Source organism: Pimephales promelas, chromosome 4 (assembly GCF_988280905.1).
Source record: "Pimephales promelas chromosome 4, fPimPro1.hap1.1, whole genome shotgun sequence".
In the NCBI taxonomy this organism is placed as follows: Eukaryota; Metazoa; Chordata; class Actinopteri; order Cypriniformes; family Leuciscidae; genus Pimephales; species Pimephales promelas.
The window spans coordinates 32,722,241-32,748,333 of record NC_142772.1 but is presented as its reverse complement, the minus strand read 5'-3'; the positions used below and the strand labels follow the sequence as shown (position 1 = coordinate 32,748,333).

General features: G+C 35.7%; 1 protein-coding gene across 6 annotated transcripts; it reads right to left on the bottom strand.

Annotated features, from left to right (window-relative positions):
- Positions 1-8,376: 8,376 nt before the first annotated feature.
- sh3glb2b (SH3-domain GRB2-like endophilin B2b) lies at positions 8,377-25,881 on the bottom strand. Of its 6 annotated transcripts, XM_039659747.2 has the most exons (12): positions 25,718-25,880; positions 23,321-23,462; positions 21,760-21,888; positions 19,582-19,715; positions 18,259-18,351; positions 14,360-14,422; positions 13,174-13,197; positions 11,754-11,843; positions 11,209-11,309; positions 10,972-10,986; positions 10,494-10,740; positions 8,377-9,186 (listed from the first exon to the last, which is right to left on the bottom strand). In XM_039659747.2, the coding sequence occupies exons 1-12, from the start codon at positions 25,778-25,780 to the stop codon at positions 9,079-9,081; spliced, it is 1,209 nt and encodes a 402-aa protein (XP_039515681.1). In that variant the 5' UTR covers positions 25,781-25,880; the 3' UTR covers positions 8,377-9,078. The 6 variants fall into 6 exon arrangements, with proteins under 6 accessions (XP_039515681.1, XP_088986414.1, XP_088986415.1 ...); XM_089130288.1 differs by lacking the exon at positions 10,972-10,986 and having other exon boundaries at positions 25,718-25,881; XM_089130289.1 differs by lacking the exon at positions 13,174-13,197.
- Positions 25,882-26,093: the final 212 nt, after the last annotated feature.

Below are 26,093 nucleotides of genomic sequence, written 5' to 3'. Positions count from 1 at the left end.
TTTCGATATCTCAGCTCTGGAAGGGTCTAGAGCCTCCATTTTTGCACTCAGGTTTAAGTCTCATGGCCCTCTATCAGAGTCCAGAGTTTTGAGAAACTTAATTTTTCGCCCAAAAAACAAAAAAAACAAAAGGGGTACCACTGTCGTTTTTTTTTCGGGTCGAAATTTTGAGTTTCGATATCTCAGCTCTGGAAGGGTCTAGAGCCTCCATTTTTGCACTCAGGTTTAAGTCTCATGGCCCTCTATCAGAATCCAGAGTTTTGAGAAGATTGGAGAAACTTAATTTTTCGCCCAAAAAACAAAAAAACAAAAGGGGTACCACTGTCGTTTTTTTTTTTTCGGGTCGAAATTTTGAGTTTCGATATCTCAGCTCTGGAAGGGTCTAGAGCCTCCATTTTTGCACTCAGGTTTAAGTCTCATGGCCCTCTATCAGAGTCCAGAGGTTTGAGAAACTTAATTTTTCGCCCAAAAAACAAAAAAAACAAAAGGGGTACCACTGTCGTTTTTTTTTTCGGGTCGAAATTTTGAGTTTCGATATCTAAGCTCTTGAAGGGTCTAGAGCCTCCATTTTTGCACTCAGGTTTAAGTCTCATGGCCCTCTATTAGAATCCAGAGTTTTGAGAAGATTGGAGAAACTTAATTTTTCGCCCGAAAAAAAAAAAACGAAAGGGGTACCACTGTCGTTTTTTTTTCGGGTCGAATTTTTGAGTTTCGATATCTCAGCTCTGGAAGGGTCTAGAGCCTCAATTTTTGCACTCAGGTTTAAGTCTCATGGCCCTCTATCAGAATCCAGAGTTTTGAGAAGATTGGAGAAACTTAATTTTTCACCCAAAAAACAAAAAAAACAAAAGGGGTACCACTGTCGTTTTTTTTTTCGGGTCGAAATTTTGAGTCTCGATATCTCAGCTCTGGAAGAGTCTAGAGCCTCAATTTTTGCACTCAGGTTTAAGTCTCATGGCCCTCTATCAGAATCCAGAGTTTTGAGAAGATTGGAGAAACTTAATTTTTCGCCCAAAAAACAAAAAAAACAAAAGGGAAAAAAAAAAAAAAAAAAAAAAAAACACTGTCGGTTTTTTTCAGGTCGAAATTTTGAGTTTCGATATCTCAGCTCTGGAAGGGTCTAGAGCCTCCATTTTTGCACTCAGGTTTAAGTCTCATGGCCCTCTATCAGAATCCAGAGTTTTGAGAAGATTGGAGAAACTTAATTTTTCGCCCAAAAAACAAAAAAACAAAAGGGGTACCACTGTCGTTTTTTTTTTCGGGTCGAAATTTTGAGTTTCGATATCTCAGCTCTGGAAGGGTCTAGAGCCTCAATTTTTGCACTCAGGTTTAAGTCTCATGGCCCTCTATCAGAATCCAGAGTTTTGAGAAGATTGGAGAAACTTAATTTTCGCCCAAAAAACAAAAAAACAAAAGGGGTACCACTGTCGTTTTTTTTTTCGGGTCAAAATTTTGAGTTTCGATATCTCAGCTCTGGAAGGGTCTAGAGCCTCCATTTTTGCACTCAGGTTTAAGTCTCATGGCCCTCTATCAGAGTCCAGAGTTTTGAGAAACTTAATTTTTCGCCCAAAAAACAAAAAAACAAAAGGGGTACCACTGTCGTTTTTTTTTCGGGTCGAAATTTTGAGTTTCGATATCTCAGCTCTGGAAGGGTCTAGAGCCTCAATTTTTGCAATCAGGTTTAAGTCTCATGGCCCTCTATCAGAATCCAGAGTTTTGAGAAGATTGGAGAAACTTAATTTTTCTCCCAAAAAACAAAAAAAAAACAAAAGGGGTACCACTGTTGTTTTTTTCGAGTCGAAATTTTGAGTTTCGATATCTCAGCTCTGGAAGGGTCTAGAGCCTCAATTTTTGCACTCAGGTTTAAGTCTCATGGCCCTCTATCAGAATCCAGAGTTTTGAGAAGATTGGAGAAACTTAATTTTTCGCCCAAAAAACAAAAAAAACAAAAGGGGTACCACTGTCGGTTTTTTTTCGGGTCGAAATTTTGAGTTTCGATATCTCAGCTCTGGAAGGGTCTAGAGCCTCAATTTTTGCACTCAGGTTTAAGTCTCATGGCCCTCTATCAGAATCCAGAGTTTTGAGAAGATTGGAGAAACTTAATTTTTCGCCCAAAAAACAAAAAAAAACAAAAGGGGTACCACTGTCGGTTTTTTTTCGGGTCGAAATTTTGAGTTTCGATATCTCAGCTCTGGAAGGGTCTAGAGCCTCCATTTTTGCACTCAGGTTTAAGTCTCATGGCCCTCTATCAGAGTCCAGAGTTTTGAGAAACTTAATTTTTCGCCCAAAAAACAAAAAAAACAAAAGGGGTACCACTGTCGTTTTTTTTTTCGGGTCGAAATTTTGAGTTTCGATATCTCAGCTCTGGAAGGGTCTAGAGCCTCAATTTTTGCACTCAGGTTTAAGTGTCATGGCCCTCTATCAGAATCCAGAGTTTTGAGAAGATTGGAGAAACTTAATTTTTCGCCCGAAAAAAAAACCGAAAGGGGTACCACTGTCGTTTTTTTTTTCGGGTCGAAATTTTGAGTTTCGATATCTCATGCTCTGGAAGGGTCAAGAGCCTCAATTTTTGCACTCAGGTTTAAGTCTCATGGCCCTCTATCAGAATCCAGAGTTTTGAGAAGATTGGAGAAACTTAATTTTTTGCCCAAAAAACAAAAAAAACAAAAGGGGTACCACTGTCGTTTTTTTTCGGGTCGAAATTTTGAGTTTCGATATCTCAGCTCTGGAAGGGTCTAGAGCCTCCATTTTTGCACTCAGGTTTAAGTCTCATGGCCCTCTATCAGAGTCCAGAGTTTTGAGAAACTTAATTTTTCGCCCAAAAAACAAAAAAAACAAAAGGGGTACCACTGTCGTTTTTTTTTTCGGGTCGAAATTTTGAGTTTCGATATCTCAGCTCTGGAAGGGTCTAGAGCCTCCATTTTTGCACTCAGGTTTAAGTCTCATGGCCCTCTATCAGAATCCAGAGTTTTGAGAAGATTGGAGAAACTTAATTTTTCGCCCAAAAAACAAAAAAAAAACAAAAGGGGTACCACTGTTGTTGTTTTTTCGGGTCGAAATTTTGAGTTTCGATATCACAGCTCTGGAAGGGTCTAGAGCCTAAATTTTTGCAATCAGGTTTAAGTCTCATGGCCCTCTATCAGAATCCAGAGTTTTGAGAAGATTGGAGAAACTTAATTTTTCACCCAAAAAACAAAAAAAACAAAAGGGGTACCACTGTCGTTTTTTTTTTCGGGTCGAAATTTTGAGTCTCGATATCTCAGCTCTGGAAGGGTCTAGAGCCTCAATTTTTGCACTCAGGTTTAAGTGTCATGGCCCTCTATCAGAATCCAGAGTTTTGAGAAGATTGGAGAAACTTAATTTTTCGCCCGAAAAAAAAAAACGAAAGGGGTACCACTGTCGTTTTTTTTTCGGGTCGAAATTTTGAGTTTCGATATCTCAGCTCTGGAAGGGTCAAGAGCCTCAATTTTTGCACTCAGGTTTAAGTCTCATGGCCCTCTATCAGAATCCAGAGTTTTGAGAAGATTGGAGAAACTTAATTTTTTGCCCAAAAAAACAAAAAAACAAAAGGGGTACCACTGTCGTTTTTTTTTTCGTGTCTAAATTTTGAGTTTCGATATCTCAGCTCTGGAAGGGTCTAGAGCCTCAATTTTTGCACTCAGGTTTAAGTCTCATGGCCCTCTATCAGAATCCAGAGTTTTTAGAAGATTGGAGAAACTTAATTTTTCGTCCAAAAAACAAAAAAACAAAAGGGGTACCACTGTCGGGTTTTTTTCGGGTCGAAATTTTGAGTTTCGATATCTCAGCTCTGGAAGGGTCTAGAGCCTCCATTTTTGCACTCAGGTTTAAGTCTCATGGCCCTCTATCAGAATCCAGAGTTTTGAGAAGATTGGAGAAACTTAATTTTTCACCCAAAAAACAAAAAAAACAAAAGGGGTACCACTGTCGTTTTTTTTTCGGGTCGAAATTTTGAGTCTCGATATCTCAGCTCTGGAAGGGTCTAGAGCCTCCATTTTTGCACTCAGGTTTAAGTCTCATGGCCCTCTTTCAGAATTCAGAGTTTTGAGAAGATTGGAGAAACTTAATTTTTCGCCCAAAAAACAAAAAAAAACAAAAGGGGTACCACTGTGGTTTTTTTTCGGGTCGAAATTTTGAGTTTCGATATCTCAGCTCTGGAAGGGTCTAGAGCCTCCATTTTTGCACTCAGGTTTAAGTCTCATGGCCCTCTATCAGAATCCAGAGTTTTGAGAAGATTGGAGAAACTTAATTTTTCGCCCAAAAAACAAAAAAAACAAAAGGGGTACCACTGTCGTTTTTTTTTTCGGGTCGAAATTTTGAGTTTCTATATCTTAGCTCTGGAAGGGTCTAGAGCCTCAATTTTTGCACTCAGGTTTAAGTCTCATGGCCCTCTATCAGAATCCAGAGTTTTGAGAATATTGGAGAAACTTAATTTTTCACCCAAAAAACAAAAAAAACAAAAGGGGTACCACTGTCGTTTTTTTTTCGGGTCGAAATTTTGAGTCTCGATATCTCAGCTCTGGAAGGGTCTAGAGCCTCAATTTTTGCACTCAGGTTTAAGTGTCATGGCCCTCTATCAGAATCCAGAGTTTTGAGAAGATTGGAGAAACTTAATTTTTCGCCCAAAAAACAAAAAAAACAAAAGGGGTACCACTGTCGTTTTTTTTTCGGGTCGAAATTTTGAGTTTCGATATCTCAGCTCTGGAAAGGGTCTAGAGCCTCCATTTTTGCACTCAGGTTTAAGTCTCATGGCCCTCTATCAGAGTCCAGAGTTTTGAGAAGATTGGAGAAACTTAATTTTTCGCCCAAAAAACAAAAAAAAAACAAAAGGGGTACCACTGTCGGTTTTTTTTCGGGTCGAAATTTTGAGTTTCGCTATATCTCAGCTCTGGAAGGGTCTAGAGCCTCCATTTTTGCACTCAGGTTTAAGTCTCATGGCCCTCTATCAGAATCCAGAGTTTTGAGAAGATTGGAGAAACTTAATTTTTCGCCCGAAAAAAAAACAAAAGGGGTACCACTGTCGTTTTTTTTTTCGGGTCGAAATTTTGAGTTTCGATATCTCAGCTCTGGAAAGGGGCTAGAGCCTCCATTTTTGCACTCAGGTTTAAGTCTCATGGCCCTCTATCAGAATCCAGAGTTTTGAGAAGATTGGAGAAACTTAATTTTAGGGATTCAGATTCTTCCAGAGCCTTCCAGAGCCTTAAAGGGATCCGATCTGAGACAAGAAGTGAAAAATAGAATTAGGGGGGTCCCTCATATATTTTTATTTTAGTGAAAAATAATAATGACAAATCTGATTAAATGTATGCAATGGATACAGTAAATTTCGTGAATTGATTATTTACAATATATTTTTTTTAAGTTGGCTAGTTGCCATGTCGCTTTAAAAAAACGCCCGCCCATGACATCGTTGACTGACAGGACTGTTTGATTGGCGCCGCTCCGTTGAAGCTAATTTTAACTTTTAAAAAATGGAGATAGATAAACCTCCACTCGAGGTAGGGAAGAGAAAGCTTCTTACCGACTTTTTTGAGGGGTAATTGTCTCTCTTTATATATTTCTACTTTATATCTACCCACACCATATCGGGGCTTCTGTATTCCTTGCGTAAATTGGAATCATTTTGGCTTAAGTTACTTTTTCCCCCTTTATTAATAGTCCTGCTTCTACGGGAGTGCTAGAGATCTCGACAGAGATGGATAACAGCAAAAGAAGCGATCGTTGTGTGCTTTCTAATTTCCATTCAGAATTTGTATAAAACTTGTTTTTCATGCTGCCAGGATCGGCCACGTAAACACAAAGTTTTGGGAATTACATACGCAGTTATGCGGGATTCAGTCTTAAAATAGCAATAATTGACATCGATTGACATGGCATTGTTTGTTTCTGAATAAAGCGGCCTTTCACTGAAATCATGGTCGTTGAATAGTTGCTGACCTACTGAGTGCTTTCCCACCACCTACTGGACGTAACTATGTAAAAATCGCATACATAGTTGAAAAATCCCCACCATATAATATCTAATAAACAAGTTTCATCTATTTAATCAAGTCTTTTGGAACAAACATTATTACCACAGTGTCACATAATCCACATTAATCATCCAGTTGTTTTTAGGTTAAAAACAACATTTGTAAATAAATCATTCTGTTGGATGTAGTTACTCAACTGTTCAAAAGTCTCTTCTGCTCACCAAGCCTGCATTGATTTGATGCAAAATACAGTAAAAACAGTAATTTTATGAAATATTATTACAGTTTAAAATAATAATATAATAAAATATTGTTCATTTCTGTGATCAAAGCTGAAAACCATCGTTTCTCCAGTCTTCATCATGATCCTTTAGATCTGAAATATAAATTTGAAAAGCTTGCGGTCATTAAGAATGTATTTTTTAAAAAATGTTGGGAAATAAATTAATACTTTTATTCAGTATGGTCGCATTAGATTGATCAAAAGTGACAGTAAAGAAATTTATAATGTAACAAAAGATTATATTTCAAATAGAAACTGTTCTTTTGAACTTTCTATTGATAAAAAATCCTAAAAAAACCCCAAACATTTTTATTACATAAATGTTTGTTGATCATCAGATCATAATATTACTATTAAAATGACGGATCATGTGACACTGAAGACTGGAGTAATGATGCTGAAAATTTGTGAAAATTCTGCTGCCCTCTAAATCCAAACCTTTAGTAAGTAATTTAAAAGAATAATTATATATATAGCCTATATAAATCTTTATCAAGCGGTTTTAACATTTCACAAGATGTAAACAACACTGTCCAGAAGCACTTCCTGTTTCAGTTTTTTAACACCACATAAAACCTGGGATAAAATACAACCAACAGAACATTTAAAACTGAATAAAAAAGTTAAACATACATCTTTAAGATGTTTTCTTTACATGTGAAATAAAGAAAACAGTTACAAACTGAAACAGGAAGTGTTTCTGGACCAGTGTTGTTTACATCTTGTGAAATGGTCTATATATTTATGCATATAGAAACTGCATATAGGAACATAATATGCATAAATATATACTATTTATTAAAACCGCTTGATAAAGAATTATTAAGACTTGACTCAATTCGAGCACTGCATAAAACGATATTACAAGCACAAACATTGCAAGAAACACAAATGACAGAAAATAGTTTTAGACTAAACGCTCCTTCCAATTCTTCCATTAACGTTACCTCTATATGAATTACTGAAATGTTATTAACTTTTACTTTCAAAAGACATTAAGATCACTTTTAAGTAGCAAAAATACATTCGTATGCATAAAACACAATACCGGTATTATAGGCTAACGTTACCTGGTTGTAAATGGAGACTTTATTGTGTCATCGGTAACTTAATAATCTTGAATGTAATAAGCTAGTAATACAAATCTTAGTAAAAATCAAAGCTAGTAATAATTGCATTAAAGAGCTCTCTTATTGTAATTCTTACTAGTAAAAACTGATTTAGAGAGCTCTCTAATGTAATTCTTACTAGTAATACAATTGCAGAGCTCTGCAATTCAATTAAAGAGCTTTGCAATTATATTCTTACTAGTAAAAATCAAATTAAAGAGCTCTCTAATCGTAATTGTTATTGGTACGAATTTAATTAGAGAGCTCTATAATTGTAATTGCTACTAGTAGGAATTAAATTGCTTAAATTAAAAAGCTTGTAAAGAATTGTAAAGAATTCTTACTGGTAAAAATGCATTAATGACGATTAAGGCTGGGTACAATTTAAGCTAAAACGGCTACCAAGTGCGCAGCCCATGCGCACGACCCATCTAGGGCAAGACCCGAGGGGAAAAAACACATTGCATACACACATACAACGAGCGCCAGAACATCATTACCGGTAACAGACTTTGTTGGATTATGTCATGTAATACAAAGTCTCTTACGATAATAATAATAATAATAATAATAATAATAATAAAGCTTTTGAGGACAGTTACACTGTATTGAGACAGTTGAGAAATAGTAGGCCAAATATTTTTAGTTTTCAAAAACAGGCTGGTTGTTATGTTTCTCAGTTTTGTCATAATTTTAGCAAATAATTTCTTTTATATGTTTTGAGACAGTTTTAAGACTGTTACAATTTTTTTTATTTAAGTAGGCATCTATTTTCTTTTTATTAAGTATTAATTTTGTTGTAGCCTAATACATAACCTATTCATTTATAATGTATCATTATTGCGTGACATTTGTGTCAATAATCGTCAAACAAAGGTGACTCCGCGTCATGGGAGGGGCCCCCAAATCAAATTCTGCTTAGGGCCCCCAAAAGGCTCGGGCCGGCTCTGATTGGACACGACCACCCCCATTAGACAAGAACATCTAGATCAAGACCCATTAAAACTCTCTTTATTAGATATTCAAATTGTATCCATTCAATATGCATTGCTTTTTGGAACAAGCACAGAACACAGAGACGAAGGTGCTGACTGAGCAGATGTGAATGTGGATAACTACTAATGAGGGTAAATAAATTCAATCTTATTACATACTATGATGTACATACTGTATATCATAACCACACCTAATACCTTTACAATCTTGTCAATCTTTTACAAAACACAAAAATGCCTCTTTCGGAATCAAACACGCTGATATGCCACGCCAAGACCAACATATAAGCTTGATGAGTGAGACAACATGCAAAGAAGCAAATTCTAGATGTTTAGTATCTTCAGAACATGATCACACACACAAATTTCCATCCAGCTCAAACACAAAGCTTTTAAGTTTGTTTTCTTCACTTTGAGGGACTTTATAGAAATCTAGCAGTCACAAATCAGTTATTTTAAGAAATTCCTTATTCAGGATTGTGTCCAAATGAAACAACATACACACAGAACCAGGGCATAAAAAATAATAATACATATTTCTGCACAATAACATCAGAACAAGACAGACCTAAATGTAAATCTAGGTATAAAAAAAAAAACGAAATAGTAAGAAACTAGGTAAATTCAGTGTTCAGGAGTGCTTGAGTATTTGTTCATGCATAATTGAGTGTTACTTTGCATTTGTGGAGAAGATGTGGCGTCTAGCTTAGGAGCTCCAAGTATGTGACAGGCACTTTGCCTTTCTGGTTGCCTCGCTCTCCAATAAGCCAGTCCGGGTCCATTCCGGGCACCGTGTACACCGTAATCAGCTACAAAAGAACAGAAAGAAACAGAGAGAAGGAAAAATCAAGAAGACACTTTACTGAGGGCTGACTGTGTTTCAATGCGTCCTCCTGAAACATTCAGATGTGTATTAAATGGGTCATTAATGAAAATGGCATTATAAGTTAATTTGATTCTTTAGAGTCTAAATGAAAAGTTTGTAATATACTTTAATTAAACATTCTCATTAGTATTGTAAGAAAACCCTCATTTATCCTGGTCAAAAACAGCTCAGTTTTCAGCACGCTGTTTCACTGCATATGCCTTTAAATGATAAGGGCGTTTTGATACAACACATGTGGAGTGATGCCTTGAGTCTCGAACAGGACGTTTCTGAATGGTTGGTTAATGTAATGTCACTCTGATCTATCTTTGTGTACTGGCAGTATAACATTAGAGTAGGGATGGCTTGATACCACAATTTTGGCTTCAGTACGATACCAGAACCTAATACCTCGGTATCGATACTAAATACCACAGTCTAAATCTTCTTTTTTTAAAGACTCAATTTAAATGAATTGAAACAATTTTATATATAAAAAAGAAAAAAACACTACCAAATGTGCAAAGAAAAAGTATTAAAACATAAAAACATAAAATGGGGAATGGCTTCCTCCTGGGCATGACCTTGCTGAGTGCCCATCGATGACATCTGCACGATACCAGTCACATAGGCATTTTTTTTGCTTTCCAATGATGTATGGTTTGTTAAGATATGACAATATTTGGCTGAGATATTTGAAAATCTGGAAACTGAGGGTGCAAAAAAAAAAAATCAAAACTTTGAAAATCGCCTTTAAAGTTGTCCATTTATGTTCGTGATTGTCCTGCATTCATTTACAAAAATAAATGTTTTTATATATTTATGGTAGGAAATTTACCAAATATATTCATGGAACATGATCTTTACTTAATATTCTAGTGATTTTTGGCATAAAAGAAAAATTGTACAATGACTGGGAATCTGACCCTTGTTTCGTGTGTTCTTATCTGTTTTATTGTGTTTGTATTTTGTATGCCCCCTTACTTCACAGTTTTTAATGTCTTCTATGAAGGACCACAATGGAAACAAGCCTTTGGGCTTTCTTTTGTTTTCATCCTTTTGAACACTTCATGTCGATTGTTGTTCAATAAAGTTTTCAATCAATCAAATTTCAAAGACCCATACAATGTATTGTTGGCTATTGCCACAAATATACCCATGCTACTTGTGACTGGTTTTGTGATCCAGGGTCACATATAATGAATGTTATTGACTGTTGAGGAGGGAAAACCAATTTCGATCATGCCCTACCTCATCAGAGAGAAGGGAAAGTTCACTTGAATCTGCAGCATCATAGTCATACAGCACTTTGGCCTTGCGAGTGCCAGTGGCGGGAGGCTTCACCTCCTCAATCTTCAGGGTGCTGGACTCCAGGGCATTGGAGGGGTTTGGGGGATGACTAGGTGAAGAAGGCCCAGGTAGAGTTGCAATGGAATGGGGAGAAGAGCCTGTCGACACCCCTGATGTGGAGGCATTCACAGCAAAAGCATTAGGAAACCTGGAAGCACAAATTCAAAATCAGACAGATTTTATTTAGGCCCTTATGCATCACATATGGTAAATACAGATTTAAAAAAAAAAAAAAAAAAAAAAAAAAAAAAAAGATTAACAACCAGTCTTAAGGGTTTGGAATGACATGAGGGTGAGTAAATTATGACAGAATTTTTACATTTTTGAATTAACAATCCCTTTAAATTTTAGTTTCAGAGTGATGAAAAAATTGACTTACGTATCTCCGTTTGCACTGAGAACAAAGAAAAGAAAAAAAAAACAGAAAAAAATAGTTGAAAAAAAACAAAGTTTTGTGATTTTTTTTTTTTTTACTAGAAACCAGTTCCTAAAGGGAATGGGTATGATAAAGCCTGGGTTTTGTCACATCTATCCATAACAAGAATAGACTAATGTGAACTAAAGTCAATTACCAAACTGTTTGTTAGTTGTTTGCAGTTTGCAGTGAAGTTCTCACCTGCTCAGCTCTTTCTGAAGGTCCTGCATGTGCTTGTGACACTGTACGTAATAAGCAGCCTGTGCCTCCACAAATTCATGCAGACAACGCAAGTGGTTCACCTGCAATAGAAAATGTATTTGAAATAGTCTCTTTGTCCTTAATTGAAAGACACATTAAAAGTTTGGGGTAAGATTTTTTAAAGGTTTTTGTCTCTTACGCTCACCAAGACTGCAATCATTTGATCAAAAATACAGTTAAAAAATTTAATATTATTACAATTTAAAATAACCATTTACTATATGAATATTTTTCAAAATGTAATTAAAATTAAGTATATTCAATCATTCTAAAATGTTTATTTATCCCTTACATATCTAAGGTGTATACAGTCTATTATTAGAATTATAAAATAACTGATGTATGCCAGTTGGAAATGTTATGTTTTATGTATGGATGAAGTGTAACTATAACTAACTAACTCACTAACTCCGCCATTGCAATTTATTCTGTTTTCAATGTTTAAAATGAACAGTAGTGTGAGTGTGAGAAGCGCAAATACTCACATGTGTGCTGCTGATGCCCTCCAGCAGGAGGCGTGTCACCTCTGCCTGCCTGTCAAACTCAGTCTGAGCCACGCGCAGCTCATGCTCTGCCTGGTGGAGCCACAAGCAAACACAGACAAACATTAAAGCTGCGTTGAATGTGGACGAGGGGCTATTTTTTTCCAATTTTCTAGGTGGCGCTAGCCACGCCCATTCGCGAAACCCACAAAATACGAAATTTTTCACCAGTCCTGACATGCGTGCCAAATTTGGTGAGTTTTTGAGCATGTTGCGACCCCGAAAATGGCGCTTACTTTGCAGAAAAAAGAAAAAAAATAATAATCCCAACAGTTTCAATAGGGTCCTCGCACTGTTAGTGTTTGGGCCCTAAAAAGAAAAAAAAAATAATCCTAACAGTTTCAATAGGTTCCTCGCACTGTTAGTGCTCGGGCCCTAATAAAAAGGAAAAATCGCAGGACACATTATCCACCGTCTACAACTCTGTCTAGCCATCTTGGATTTGTTTTTTAATTGTTTCTTTTAGCCAATAAACAAGTTCGTCATGTCCAGACAACTTTTTTTCAATTTCTGTCTTGTTTTATAGAAAAAAAGTACTCCGCAACATAATCACTTTTTTTCATCTTCTTATGAATCTTTAAAATATTGTTTTGGGTTTTTTTGACATTTTTGAAAGGACAGGAAATCATAGGGAGACATAGCGCACACAACACAGGGCACACTTCTTAACTACAACCCACATCTCTCACATGACACGCATGCCTCAACATCTGCTTGTCACGCGCTCTAACCGCTCGCCACCCCCTCACCTAACATCATTCATGAGTTGTAAGTGATTGTAATGCATTTAGGAATAACATGAAACATGCACCTAGCAGAAAATTGAATTGTTTATAGCAAATGAGCTTTGTTTATATGATGGTCAGGCGAAAAATGTAATTTCTATGTCCATGTAATGTCAATTGTAAATATTCTAAAATCCCATTTACAAGAAAGATGAAATTATAAAAAGCAACATTTCTTGCCAACCAAGCACTATTTTAGAGGGGGGATGACTCTTTTGGCAAAAGGTAGCATAACAAATACAAAATGCATCCACTCAATCATAAATCATGATCATGTTGCCTTTTTCTTTTTTTTTACTCTTCTTAACATTTTTACAGAGCACATTATAATTCCTACCGCTTTATATTTATATACATCTATATATTCAGCAAAGTCTTAAATCAAATTTTCTTCTGTAAGACTGACAGATGTATAGATTTGTGTACAGATGGAAATATATACAAAAGACTATCATTATAAACGGATACGAACAACATTTGTTACATAAATTAATATGCAGCGATTTATTGCTTCATGAGAACTACAGTGAACAAAGACATGTCTAAAAACAGACAATCTTCAGATGCCCAATACTCACTTTATCAACTTCCTCACTCCAGAGCTGGAACATGCAGCATAACAACAAGAGAAGAGCAGTGATGACAACATAACTTTACAAATATAGACCCACTGGGGAAAAATATTGACTAAAATGTAGAGGTTAAATTGAAGTAACATCAAAAAAGAGACCATCTAATGTAATCAGACATTTTGTTAAATAAAAGTAAATGAATAAAAGCAAGGTATTTTTCCCCCACATTCCACAGCAAATGTTCATCGCAGGGGGTTTCATGTTTTGACTTCTGCAATAACATGACATCAGTATGACTTGAAAAAAAAACAAAAAACAGATGCAAACTATAATACAGGACCAGTCAAAAGTTTGGACTTGCTTGAAGCTAAATTTGCTTCTTAAATACTTATTGAAACCAAATATATGCGGGCGGTGCGACAGTTAACAGATTAAAGACTTCTCACATTTAAGAATATTTGTAAAGAGCGAGTAGCTGTGTCCAAACTTTTGAGCTGTAAAGTATATAATATATATATAAAAGGACACACACAAACTACAACCCACTATTATGTATTGCTATTCAACTGAATACACAACATTAATCAGTCACACTGGGAAAGGCACACAGACACACTTCACTAAACACTAAGACGGGAGACGTAAATAAGACAATGTTTCTGGGGTAAACGCACAACACTGACTGAGAAAAAAGCAGGACTAGTTTTTATACAATGAGTTAACATATTTGACAAGTCTTGAAAAGAGATGCTACCATCACTAAGCTGCTGACGAGACACAATACCTACTGCATGTCTCAAAGTACACTACTCTAAGAGGGGTTTAACTTAAGGCTTCACTTCAGATTCAAGTTCATACAACCTTTTCTCTGTCACTCAGATATGAATCACCAACTTCACTATCCCACTGCGTGGAATGAAAAAGTAAGAGATGATGGGACGATGGAAAGCTCAAAGCTGTTAGGTGTCATCAGGGAGACTTTTATTCATTCATTTATCCCTTTAGCTAATGCTTTTCATCCAAAACAACAGTGCAGTGTTATACCAACAGATTGTTGGAGGACATCCTGCTAATCTAAATTTAAAAGGTTTGGTGCAAATATATACAAATAAGGGTCATGTAGAAAGAGAGAGAAAGAAAGAGAGAGTGTGGGGGAGAGACTTCTAATGCTAAGGGTCTACAGCCTTCTTACCGCAGATGCACTGGCGGACAGAACATAATTGCGTGGCCTAGTCTCCTGAAAGTCAGGCGCAGCCTACAGGTGGAGGGGGGAAAACAGAGTTTTACAGAGAATCATGCGTCCACATGAACTAACCCAGCAAACAAAACTATTTTCAAATTAAAGTAAAAAAAACAAACAAAAAAAAAACACACACACACGACAAACCAGCCTATAACCTCTCCCACACACAAAACATGGAAATTAGGAGGGCAGCGGCAGATTTTTTTTTATCACTTAACCCTGATAAAATAAAATATAAAGCGTGACAATTTATTTGTATTTCGTTATTGTTACTCAATCTGTTTTCTGTGCTTTTTACTCTGTGTTTAAGTATCCAACACATTACTTCCCATAAATAGTAATTATTGTAATTTGTCTTTTGCATAAGTAATGTATTGTAAACAATAATGGGGACGAAGACAACAAAAGCCGTTTTTCCTTTGTAAACTTTGCACTGTTGTGTATCATGAAGAGCACAATGCTCTGGTCTCCATGCGCCTTGACAAGCTCTTGTAAATATTATATGGTATTATATTTTTGTCAAAATAGACAAGATTGTTTCTGACTGTGGCATGAATCATCATCTATTAGTTTGCTGAACACAATACTTGTTGAATGATACATACTTTTCATAAATGTATCATTCAACAAAGTCATTTACAGCATATGGTCACCAAAACAAATCAAAAACACCAAGATATTTTGAAGAATGTCAGTAACCAAACAGTTAATGGACCCATTGACTTCCATTGTAGACTTCCAAAAAAAATAAATAAATACTATGGAAGTCAATGGGTCCATTTAACTTTTTAGTGAGTAAATGACAGAATTTTCATGAACTATCCCTTTAACCATCAAAATAGTTACCAAGTTCCCCTTTAAAACTGTTACTGTTACTGATGTTTGCAGCCCAATATTTGAGCGGAAGGGTACATTTTACACTTCCCTTTCAGTCACTCACGTTCGACGTGACATCTCCCGTTCCCTCCGAATCAGGGAACGAGGGTTACATTAGTAACTGAGACGTTATTTTCATTAGTTACGGCTTGTTAGATCTAGCATTTTGTCCGCTCTGAATCAAGTACACAGATTGTACCTGAGTAATGTATGTGTATGTGCGCTTCAATGAAAACAGCGCAATAATATAGAACGAGGGTAAAACTGACTTAGAACTACCTGTGCATTAAAAAGGTTGACCCCAAGACTCAACTATTAAGTTGAGTCTTGTTGGTGCTTCTTCTCTTCAGTTTACCCCACTCATTTTCTATAGGGTTCAGGTCACAGGACTGGGACGGACTGACTATATATTAATATACACACATCTTTTTTTAATCATAGATTCATTTTATTTTGAACCTTTTGATGGACTAACTTTTGAAAGGTTAAGAGTGTATATACAGTAGTCAACATTTGAAGTGGTTCAAGAGTTAATCAAAGCTGTCCTAACTAAGTAACTGCTTGCATGAGCCAGCCGAGGATGAAAGGCAGTTGAGAAAACACACACAAACTCAGATACTCACATCTCCCTCACACTGTGCAAATGACAACAGAGAGACGTGTTAGTGAATTCATGGAAAGGAAAAGATCCGACACAGAGCACACAATCAAATGTATGTGGTCATTGGAAAGTAAAAAAAAACCCTGACTGATTCATAATTGTATTCCCTTATATACACAAAAGGAACAAACAACCAGGGTCCTTTATAGAGGTAGAGATTTTATTTGGATTTATTGAGGTAATCATAGTCTAATGTCCTGACCTCAGATAACCCCAATAAAATTTGAACAAGATATGCATCAAGAGGAAAATCACTAAAATCACATCCTAAATGTGTGTCTTAGCAAACAGTATCTACTGTATGTAGAAAAGGAAACGGAAAAGGCAGGTGACTCATCCCTCAGAGTGAAAGTCAAAAAAAGAAAAGAAACTCTTTCCTTTCAGTGAAAGTAAAAAGAAAAGAAAAGAAAAAGCAAACATATAACTGAAAGGAGAACATATGAAAGGGTCATTCGATAATGATGCTTCCATATAATGCTATACTCAAGGAATATCTTGACCCTGTAACTTGACCCTGTAAATTACCATTTTAATGAGGTAAACAGAATAAACCAGAAGCACCACTTTTACCACAGGTTGACTCTAATTACAGAACTCAGGGGCCACTTTTTTGGGGCCTAATGAATAAAATTACCTATAGTAACAGTAACAATAAGAGCTAATTTTTTAACATCAGTTAACAATTGTTAGTTAATGCAGTTAACTAATGTTAACAAATTAGCCCTTATTTTATTTTTTTTAATAATTTTTTTTAATGTATTATTAATCTTATTATTTATTTATTTTATTTTTTTTGCATTTACTAACATATTGTACATTTTAGAAATCTAAATTTACCTGTATCTGACAGTAGTTGGTGCACACTGTGAACTAACAAGTTCGACTGCATTTTATTAACCTTTACAAAAATTAATACATGCTGTAAAAAAATAATGGCTTATTGTTAGTTCATGTTGTACAATGCATTAACAAATGAGACATTATTGTAAAGTGCTATTGATCATTGTTTGGCTTTAAAAATTTCTGTAACCAACATTTGTTGGTTACAACCCAAACCTCATATTGTATCACCTCATGCATCACATTTAGCAGTTCGTTTTTTAAAGATTATTTCATTTTCCAGTCAAGGTGAATTTACACATGTAAATCTAATTTACAGTATGCATACATTAATTCAAAAATGCTTCCACTATGTAAACAGATTAATAGGAATCAGGTCATGTAGTGGTTTAAAGGCACACTATGTAATTTTTTGCCACTAGAGGTTGTTTATTCAAAACAAAGGCTTAGCTTAATGACACCTTGATTTCACAGACTTGACTTTCAAATCATGAATAACCAGTAATGTATTAAAGATTTATTAACGTTACGAAAGCCGTTGAGGGGAACGAGGCCGCTGGAGCGATTGCTAATGGGAAACAAGCACAACACACACCTTGAGAGCAGTGAAGCTTTAATGTCGCAGATCGCTTTCCCTTCTTCCGGTCATGCATATGTGGGGAAACTCTTTTTTTATCATATTAGATACATTTGAGTATATTTAAGTTGTTTAAATGCTACTCTGTGCGTTCACTCAGCGGTTACTACTCCGCGGTTACTATATCAGACACTTGTTGCACACTGCATTGAGCTAGATCGATATTAGGCATGGTAAATATGGTACTCGCGATATAAAAAAAGAAAAACAGATTTAAACAAAAAGACGAACTGTCTTGATCTTTATAACAACGATTTGTTTTCTGTCCATGAATGTATCCAAATAGTTGCTCAACTGTCTAATAAAACATACTATAGTAAAGCGACTTATTTCCATGGTTTCTACAAAATAAAACTGTAACGCGGTATATGTCATTGATAACACGGACATAGTTTGTGTCCTGCTTAAAACTGCTTATTTCTCTGGAATTAAACATTCTTAGAAACATTTGGGATTATGAAAGTACACAAAACAAAATATATAACATTGTTTTAGTGTTTTTTAGATATTTTGATACAAAAATTTTACACGGTGTGCCTTTAACTGTCTGGGTTTTTTTTTTTTTCTTCATCCAACTTTCAGTGTTTGGTCACATTGTTCGATCACATTTAGACGTTGCACTTATAGTCGTCACTGATAACCTCATGATCTGGGCTGTGGGCTAGAATGAATATTCTTGATTATTCATGGCATACTTCCTGAATTGTCCCTTGAGAAATTGTAATCCTATATTGACAGCTCACAAGTGCTTCATGATAATAAGTGGGTGGTAGGGGCCATAAAAATAAACATGAGGTATGTGATGATGATTGAATAAGTGTAAATAAACCTTACAGCAGCCTTGGCCTCTGCTGACTTTGCTTTCTTGAGTCGAGCTTTGCAAACATCTAGGTCAAGGCGCCGGTTCTCAAGCAGTCTTCTCTCTTTCTGAAAACAAAACATACAGATTTTTGAGAAAAAGAATGTGTGCTTAACTGTTTCGAAAGCGTTTTGTATTGTACTTCGCATCACAAAAGTACTTTTTTTAAACAGTCCATGCAGACAATATTAATAAAATAAAAGGGAACTTAAGTGTACTTAAAGGAATTACAATTTTATGATTATTTCTTAACACATTTAGTCTGTCTACTGTCAATGTCAAAATTTTTGCATACTAAAAAACCTTTAAGTGGGATCATTTTTTGTGATATCAACTTTAAATTTGGAACACAACTTGGTTAGACATATGACTTTTGCAATTATTTTGTCAAATATATATTTTGTATTAAATAGGAAATGTTTAGTTCAGCACATTTACTAAGAGTAAAATGAAACATCTACAATTTTAAACTTTCATGTTAAGTGCTTTCACTTCTGTACAAATCTGCAAACCTTAGGTCTGTATTCCAAAGCATTCATGAATTACAAACATTTAAGTTCAGACCTCTGTTCAAATGAGGGGTAACAGTTAACATGTTTTACTTTAAAGTACATTTTAAATCAAATAATCTTTTGTCAGTCTTTAAAGAAGTACGTTTGATTTCAACCCGTTTGACTAAGACTGTCACGCAATATACACAGGAATGTAATAACTGTAATTACTAAGCAAACTATACAAATAAACCAACAGACTCTTAGTTCTTCAAGAATTCTACGAAGCCGTAGCGTGACGGCCTGCATACAGCCAGCCAGAATCTTTACGTCTCAACCACAGCCAGTTGCTGCTCCTTTCCGCTGCTTCAGATAAGTTCTTTAGACGAAGCTCTTGGCCACAGATTTTGACATCTCAGAGGAACCGGGTTGTAGAGTGTGCCACAAATCCTCGACAACCCACTTCCGCTGGATAAACCTGGACTCTTCATCCTCGCTGTTCTGCCTCAGTGGCCAGATGAGCATACCGCAGTTTCTTCCTCTCATATGCCTCATCTACAGCAAGTGTGTTATTCAATATTACATTTGAAGTTGTGTACTAAAAGGTACTGTACAATTGTAACTTTTGTCTATTAAAGGATATTCTATCATTCAAAAGCAGTAGGCCTACCTATGAACTATTTTCTACAGAGACTTGTCCAAAGAAAAATCTGAATGTAACTAACAGATTTTATCAGCCAATATATGTTAGCCAACACACTAGACGGAAGTGAGCCATCTGATGTCAAGATTATGAATTCCACTTACCGAAATAGTTTTCCAGTCACCCTCTAGAAAGTTCCTCAGAGGTGTGAGGAAATTGATGGCTGATGTATGTAAGAAATCCCGCTCTGCTCCACCTAACCTCTTCTGGAACTCTCCAACAGTGATCAAAGTACTGCCTGGTAAACAATCACAAAACATAACATTACATACAATTCCACTTACATTTTCAACGTTTTCTTGTCAAATCATATTCAAGCTGTTTAACTTGTTTAACGAACCATGAACATTTCATGGAATTGCTTCGAGTTATTTGCTTTGGTTTGATTTTTAACTCATTTAGCTGGGAGTTGAACATGGTGTAATAAGATTATCAGATGTAGACATAACAATCTTTGACTCATCTGTTAGGCATGTAGGCATCTTCATCATTCAGCTTAATGAATATTCTTCAGTCACAATCATAAACTCAATAAATCACTAATGAACCACTGATTCTGCTTCAATGTAAATTAAACTATTTTTTCTTTCCTCATGTTTCTATATTCATTTTTATTTTGGTAGTGGTCCTGATTATTATTATTATTATTTTTTTTTTATAAAATGGACATGTGTCTTGCAGTGACATGATTATATTAATTTAAATATTTAACAGGCATCACTATTTTAAATTATTAGGAGTGTAACAATATTTCATGTCACAATATATTGCAAATAAAATAAAATAAAAAACGCAACAATATGTATCATGAATAGTGGCAACCTGTACTGTCCAGAGTTCCCCCAAAATGAAAATGCGAGAAAAAAAATTCAAGCTTACATAGTTTTAGTTTCAGTACTACATTAAACTAAACAACAACAGTATATATAATGTAAAATACAATATTTGTGGGTCGCCTGATGATGCCAAATGTCTTATAAGACCAGTAAAACGTGGCCTACATTATTTTAATTATGTCTAGTCACTGATAGAAGGCAAGCATATTAGTCTAAAATAATTCTGTATTTTCAGCTTCAGAATCACAAATATTTTTATTGTGGTGTCACCAATGCCCTGTGCATTGGATTGCCAGAAGCAAGTCCAAGCCTATTCATTTCCACCCACATAAAATACAACATTTCTTGCTAACCTTTAACCATGTCTTACTGAACTCACAATGCAAGATTACGATATGGTATCATGATATGCATCGAATCGTGACATGAGGGTATCGTTACACCCCTTTACATTTTTACACAAATTTTATGATTCGTAAAAATAATTGAGAGAAAAAAATACATCTGTAACTAGTTATATATAAAATGGTTACAGAATCATACACAGAGACATACACAACCACTAAGAAAATCTAACCTAAAAGCATCTGTGGAAATCTGTTTGTCAACAACCTCTGCAAGTGCGCCATCTAGTGACACAAAGCTTGCAGCAAAACATTAACTTGATTTGGAGACTTGCATTGGTAGATTACTTCAAAATGCAGCATAGAGCATAGTATATAACAATCACTGGTCAAAAATCAAACAAATCATAGTTTCATTTTTTTTGTCATGTCCTAAGCGAAACAGTGGAAAACAGGAAGAAAAAAATAGATGAGAACTTGGGCAGCTGTGATCCTGACTCACATCGTGCCGTAGGCAAGGTCAGGGATGAGGCACAGCATCCAAATATATAAATATATATATATATATATTTATTTATAAACATATTTTTTTCAATTTTTTAATTAATATGTACTAGCTTCTAGTAGGTAAACAGATCATTTTTAACATCACACTTTATAATCATCTTTATGTACTGTATTTGCTCTATAATATGCATTTGTTTGTATGCATATGCAAACAAGCATTTGCTTTATAGGCTAAACCTGATCAAATGGCACCATCTTCTTGAATTCTGAAGCCTTGCCAACAGAATGAAAGCCTATTAGCAAAGACTGCATCATTTTACAGTTAAATGTCCCTGTGATTCAAAATTGATACGTTTCAATGGTACAGTTTTGTTCTTAAGGTCCTGAGTGTAACTATGTTGTGTTCCTAGTGTAAAAGAGGTTTATTAAAGGAAATGGGGGTGAAATAGCAAAATTCCAATAAAACTACAAATTTGTGCCAAAATGTATGCAGTTGGCATTAATGCAGGCAAAATGATAATTTAAAAAAAAAACAACAGAGAAATGGTTAAATATATTATATTATATTCATTTTACTCTGGTTGGTTGTACGAACCATATGGAGTTCCTGGTCCAAATTCCTTTGCAGCATCCTGCATATACTGTCCCAGCAGCTCTGCATTGGTGGTTCTGGATGGGATCTTTCGGTCTAATTTCTCATAGAAGAACTCTTCAATACGGGCACCTAAACAGAGATTCACATCAGTAAGATGGACATCGTGCTTTATTCAGTCAGTTTATTATTCAGATTTGATAACCAGATCTGGTTAAGATATTCAGATGACTGAATAACAAGCTTGAGCTTGTGTCTGGCTAAAACCACAAGATTCATCCTCCTTTTTCAAACAAACTAGCATGACAAAGGCATAGTGAGAAGAGTGAAATCCACACATTGTGTCTAAAAAACTAAACATCATTAATTGGGGGGATGGTCTGTGCTTTAGATGACCAGTTTAATTCCCATTAATTGGGAATTAAACTGGTCATCTAAAGCACAGGCCATGTGGAGTAGAGACAAGACTTACCAGTTTGGTCAACTGGAGCATGGAGAAAGTTAGAAAGAACAGGTTAGTGTTCTTACTAGTACACAATCACTAGGTCTTCTGAACCTCTTGCAATTACTTAAAAAAAAACTTAAATACTGCAAGGTACTGAAGTCAAAATTGAGTTCTAAATCATCTGAAACCCTTGGCCTTATCATATTTTTGTTGTTTACTCCGTTGTTTGCTGCCGACATAAAAACTAAATTTAGAGATATACAATTTTGGGGTGGGTAAGGTGTTTAATGTATGCTCATTTATGTTCACCAAAGAAATCGTTCCGATATGCTGATTTGGAGCACAAGAAACAATTCTTATTATTATCAATGTTAAAAACAGTTGTGCGGTCTAATATTTTTGTGGAAAGTGTGACATGATTTAAAGAATATGAAGTTCAAAAGAACAGTATTTACTTGAAACAGAATTTGTTGGTAAGAATGTAGAAGTCTTTGCCGTCACCTTTGATACATTTAATGTGACATTGCTGAATAAAATTATTAATTAAAAAAAAAAATTGAACAGTAGTTAGGAAACAAGTAATTTAGCAGACAATTTTATCCGAAGTGCCTTCCAGTACACTTATGACAGGAAATGCCCCGCTGCAGTAACCTGCAGCACACTGACCATAAACTGCTAACTGCTCAGATTTAAGCGCTATGCCAGTTTGATGTCCATCTCAGCATTCACAAAACGTGATGTGGAAACCACCTGACATGGTGACACCTGAGAACCATTGCTGTTTTAAGATGGTTGTCAGGCATTATATAATTTGACTGGCTGGCTGTACAGGAATTAAGCAGACATTTGATTTCTCAAATTAAAAGGTTTTTTTTTTTTTTTGCAGATACATGGTGTAATCAACCAAATGGATACATTAAAGTAAACTGATTCAGAAGCCAACAAACATGTTCATGTTCATCATGTTAATGGGAAATGTCAACAACATGAGACATTTTCCAACAGATTTAAGGCCACACATTTAAAACCATCTAACAAAATATCTTCTTTAAGAAAATGTAATACAGGGGCATAGGCATATGAACCAAAATCTTAAACATTAAATGTCCAGATTCTTACTTGGGTTGGGTTGAAGCAGCACCTCGGTCTGTCTGAAGATCTTTTCGGTCCAGTTTTTGGTGCAGTCTGCTCGAGCGATCAGGTTCTCCAGATGCGCATCTAACTCAGTCTTTTCTGCCTGGCCAAGCTTCTCCTCTGTGTACTGAAGAAAACACGAAACAATTCAGACTTTCAACCAACCAGACGTTCATATCAGAGCATTCTTGTACTCTTCAAAGACCGAATATTGTCAGCAAGAAAGGGAGAAGAACTCTTACAGTTATTCACATGATTTGTTGGCATTCTGACTTTCTTTCTATCAAAAAATAACAGGTCAAAAAAGGCCAACACAATCATACATTGCAAAAAAACTGTTCTCTGAGAGCAGGCCTAACATATAGGCAGTAATCTACAGCTCATGTGCACTGGCTCTGACTGCAGTAACTCAATGAGAAATCTGTGGCTTTCAGTGATAATGATCTGCTCCTAAATAAATCCCTGACAGGTACAGCAGCAGTGACTGGTTAAGCAGGGATGCTTTAAGGTGATTGGCTAATAGGGATGGGGCCACCCCCTCCATCTGGTCTCTGGACGGCAAACAGTGTTAACAAGAATAACGACTAAAATGGAAGAGCGTCAGAAAAGTATTGTCTGGCACGGGTTTGTGTGGGCCTTTGCAGATTATATTGACTTAATATCCAGATATGGAAGCTAAAACCTCAATCATTGTTGAAAATCAGTAGCGGACCAAACAGTTGACCAAAATGCTCTCTGGCTCTCCGGGAATATCAATGGACCTGCAGTAATGGTTTCTTCTGACAAGGTGAAAAAAATAATAATGCTGGTGTTTGATATTTCACTCTCACACAGGGAAGACCCCTGCTGACTGAGCATTAAATTCAGAGGGAAAAAAAAGACATAAATCACATTTACACGCTGCGACTCAGCATGAAGGATTCCGTCTACATTTACAGCTTGGAATGCATGTCATTTTCATGATGACTAATTTTATCTATATACATGTCTTAAGATCATCACATATTGGTTATCAGTTAATTATCAATTAAATACAATTCTTGCATTTTGTATTAAGCCCGTGTGAACTGGAAGCTGCGACCAACTTGTGGCATATTTTCAAGTGAAACAGAATGAGAAAAATAGGAGGCATGACTGGGTATTAAATCCCCACTGGGAATTAAATGGTTTTAGAAAAAATTGCCATTCAATTCAGCTCACTGTCAGGGAAGGCTATTCCAGAGGGGAAGTACATTTACAGATTTTTATTAGAGATTATGAAGACATTTGTTTTTGGTGTGTGAGAACTCGCGATGATGAATTGTTAAAAAGCAAATTTCATGCTGACTTTAATTTTCTTTTCTTTTTTGTGTGAAAATAGACTTATACAAGGTGTATACTTCAGAAATAATGAATCCATTTTACTGAAAATATCTGTCACAACATACAGACAGATTCAGCCTGCAAAATAAATAACAAATATTGTAATGAACAAAAAATAAAACAAAACTTTTTTAAGCCAAACCACCCACATCATGGAAACAGATTCAGTCACACATACACACCAGCTGGCCAGACATCATTCAGTGCTCTGCATACAAGAAGGTCTATTAAAATGATCTCGCTGATGTTGTTCCAAAACCTTTAAGATGTTCCTTTCAGCAATTAAATGCTGTTTAAAAATAATAATAATTGAAAAAAGTACCATAAAATGAGTGATAAACAGCTTTGTGATGTACAGACACAATGAAAATGATAGCATTTTTCAAATTTTTGGAGCCGTCCAATTGAACAGTTCTCTCTTTCATTTTATGGGGGAACCTAGCATGAAGAGTAGCAAACCATATTTTGTGTTCAGCGGATTAACCAAAGTCATAAGGGTTTAGAACAACATGAGGGTGAGTAAATGATGAATTTTTTCAATTTTTGGGTGAACTGTCACTTTAAACTTATATATATATATATATATATATATATATTTATTTTTAAACAAATTATAACATTAAACATGCATCTTAAAAATAAATTCAATTAACTGGTCTCTAGTTAACAGTGAATACTCTGTAAGCGAGAATTCAGCCTGTGACTGTCACATGAACAGCCATCATTAATAATGGATACGGGCTTGGCTTGCGTCTATCGGCTTACAATGGAGAGGAAAATACAGATCATCATAAAATGACACAAGGATTGTTCGCTTGAACAATGACAGATAAATTAGAATTTACAGAAAGTGACGTGTCTGAATGCCTCCATAAAGGCCAACAGAGCGAAGCTGTTCATCCCGTTCATTCACTCGAGCCCGCTGCTGTGTTCATCCATCCTACTGAATTATACGCACGTCACTTATAGCTGAACGCAACTCCCGTAAAAGTAAACAGAAAGCACTGGGTCATTTCATACCTGGACAGCACGAGTGAAGAAGACGCCAGCATCCGACGCTAGTTTCTTGACATTGAAATCCATAGTATCAGCGTTTTCACTGTGTGCGTTTCAGCAACATCAGCTTGTTGGTTGTCCCTGCAACAGGATCGACTGTGCAGGATGAAGCTGAATCGACTGTGCAACCTGGAGGTTAATGATCTTACCATCGGTTACATCAGCCATCCTCTACACGGCCTGCTTTAACCCCTTTATTATTTTAGTTATTTTGAACACAGTATATTGAGTATTTTAACTAAATTAAATTCTTTAAAAAGTAGCCTATTTTTTTATGAAAAAATAAATACTAAAAAAATGTTTTCTGTGGCCACGTCAAATCAGTTATCGGACCTTTGTT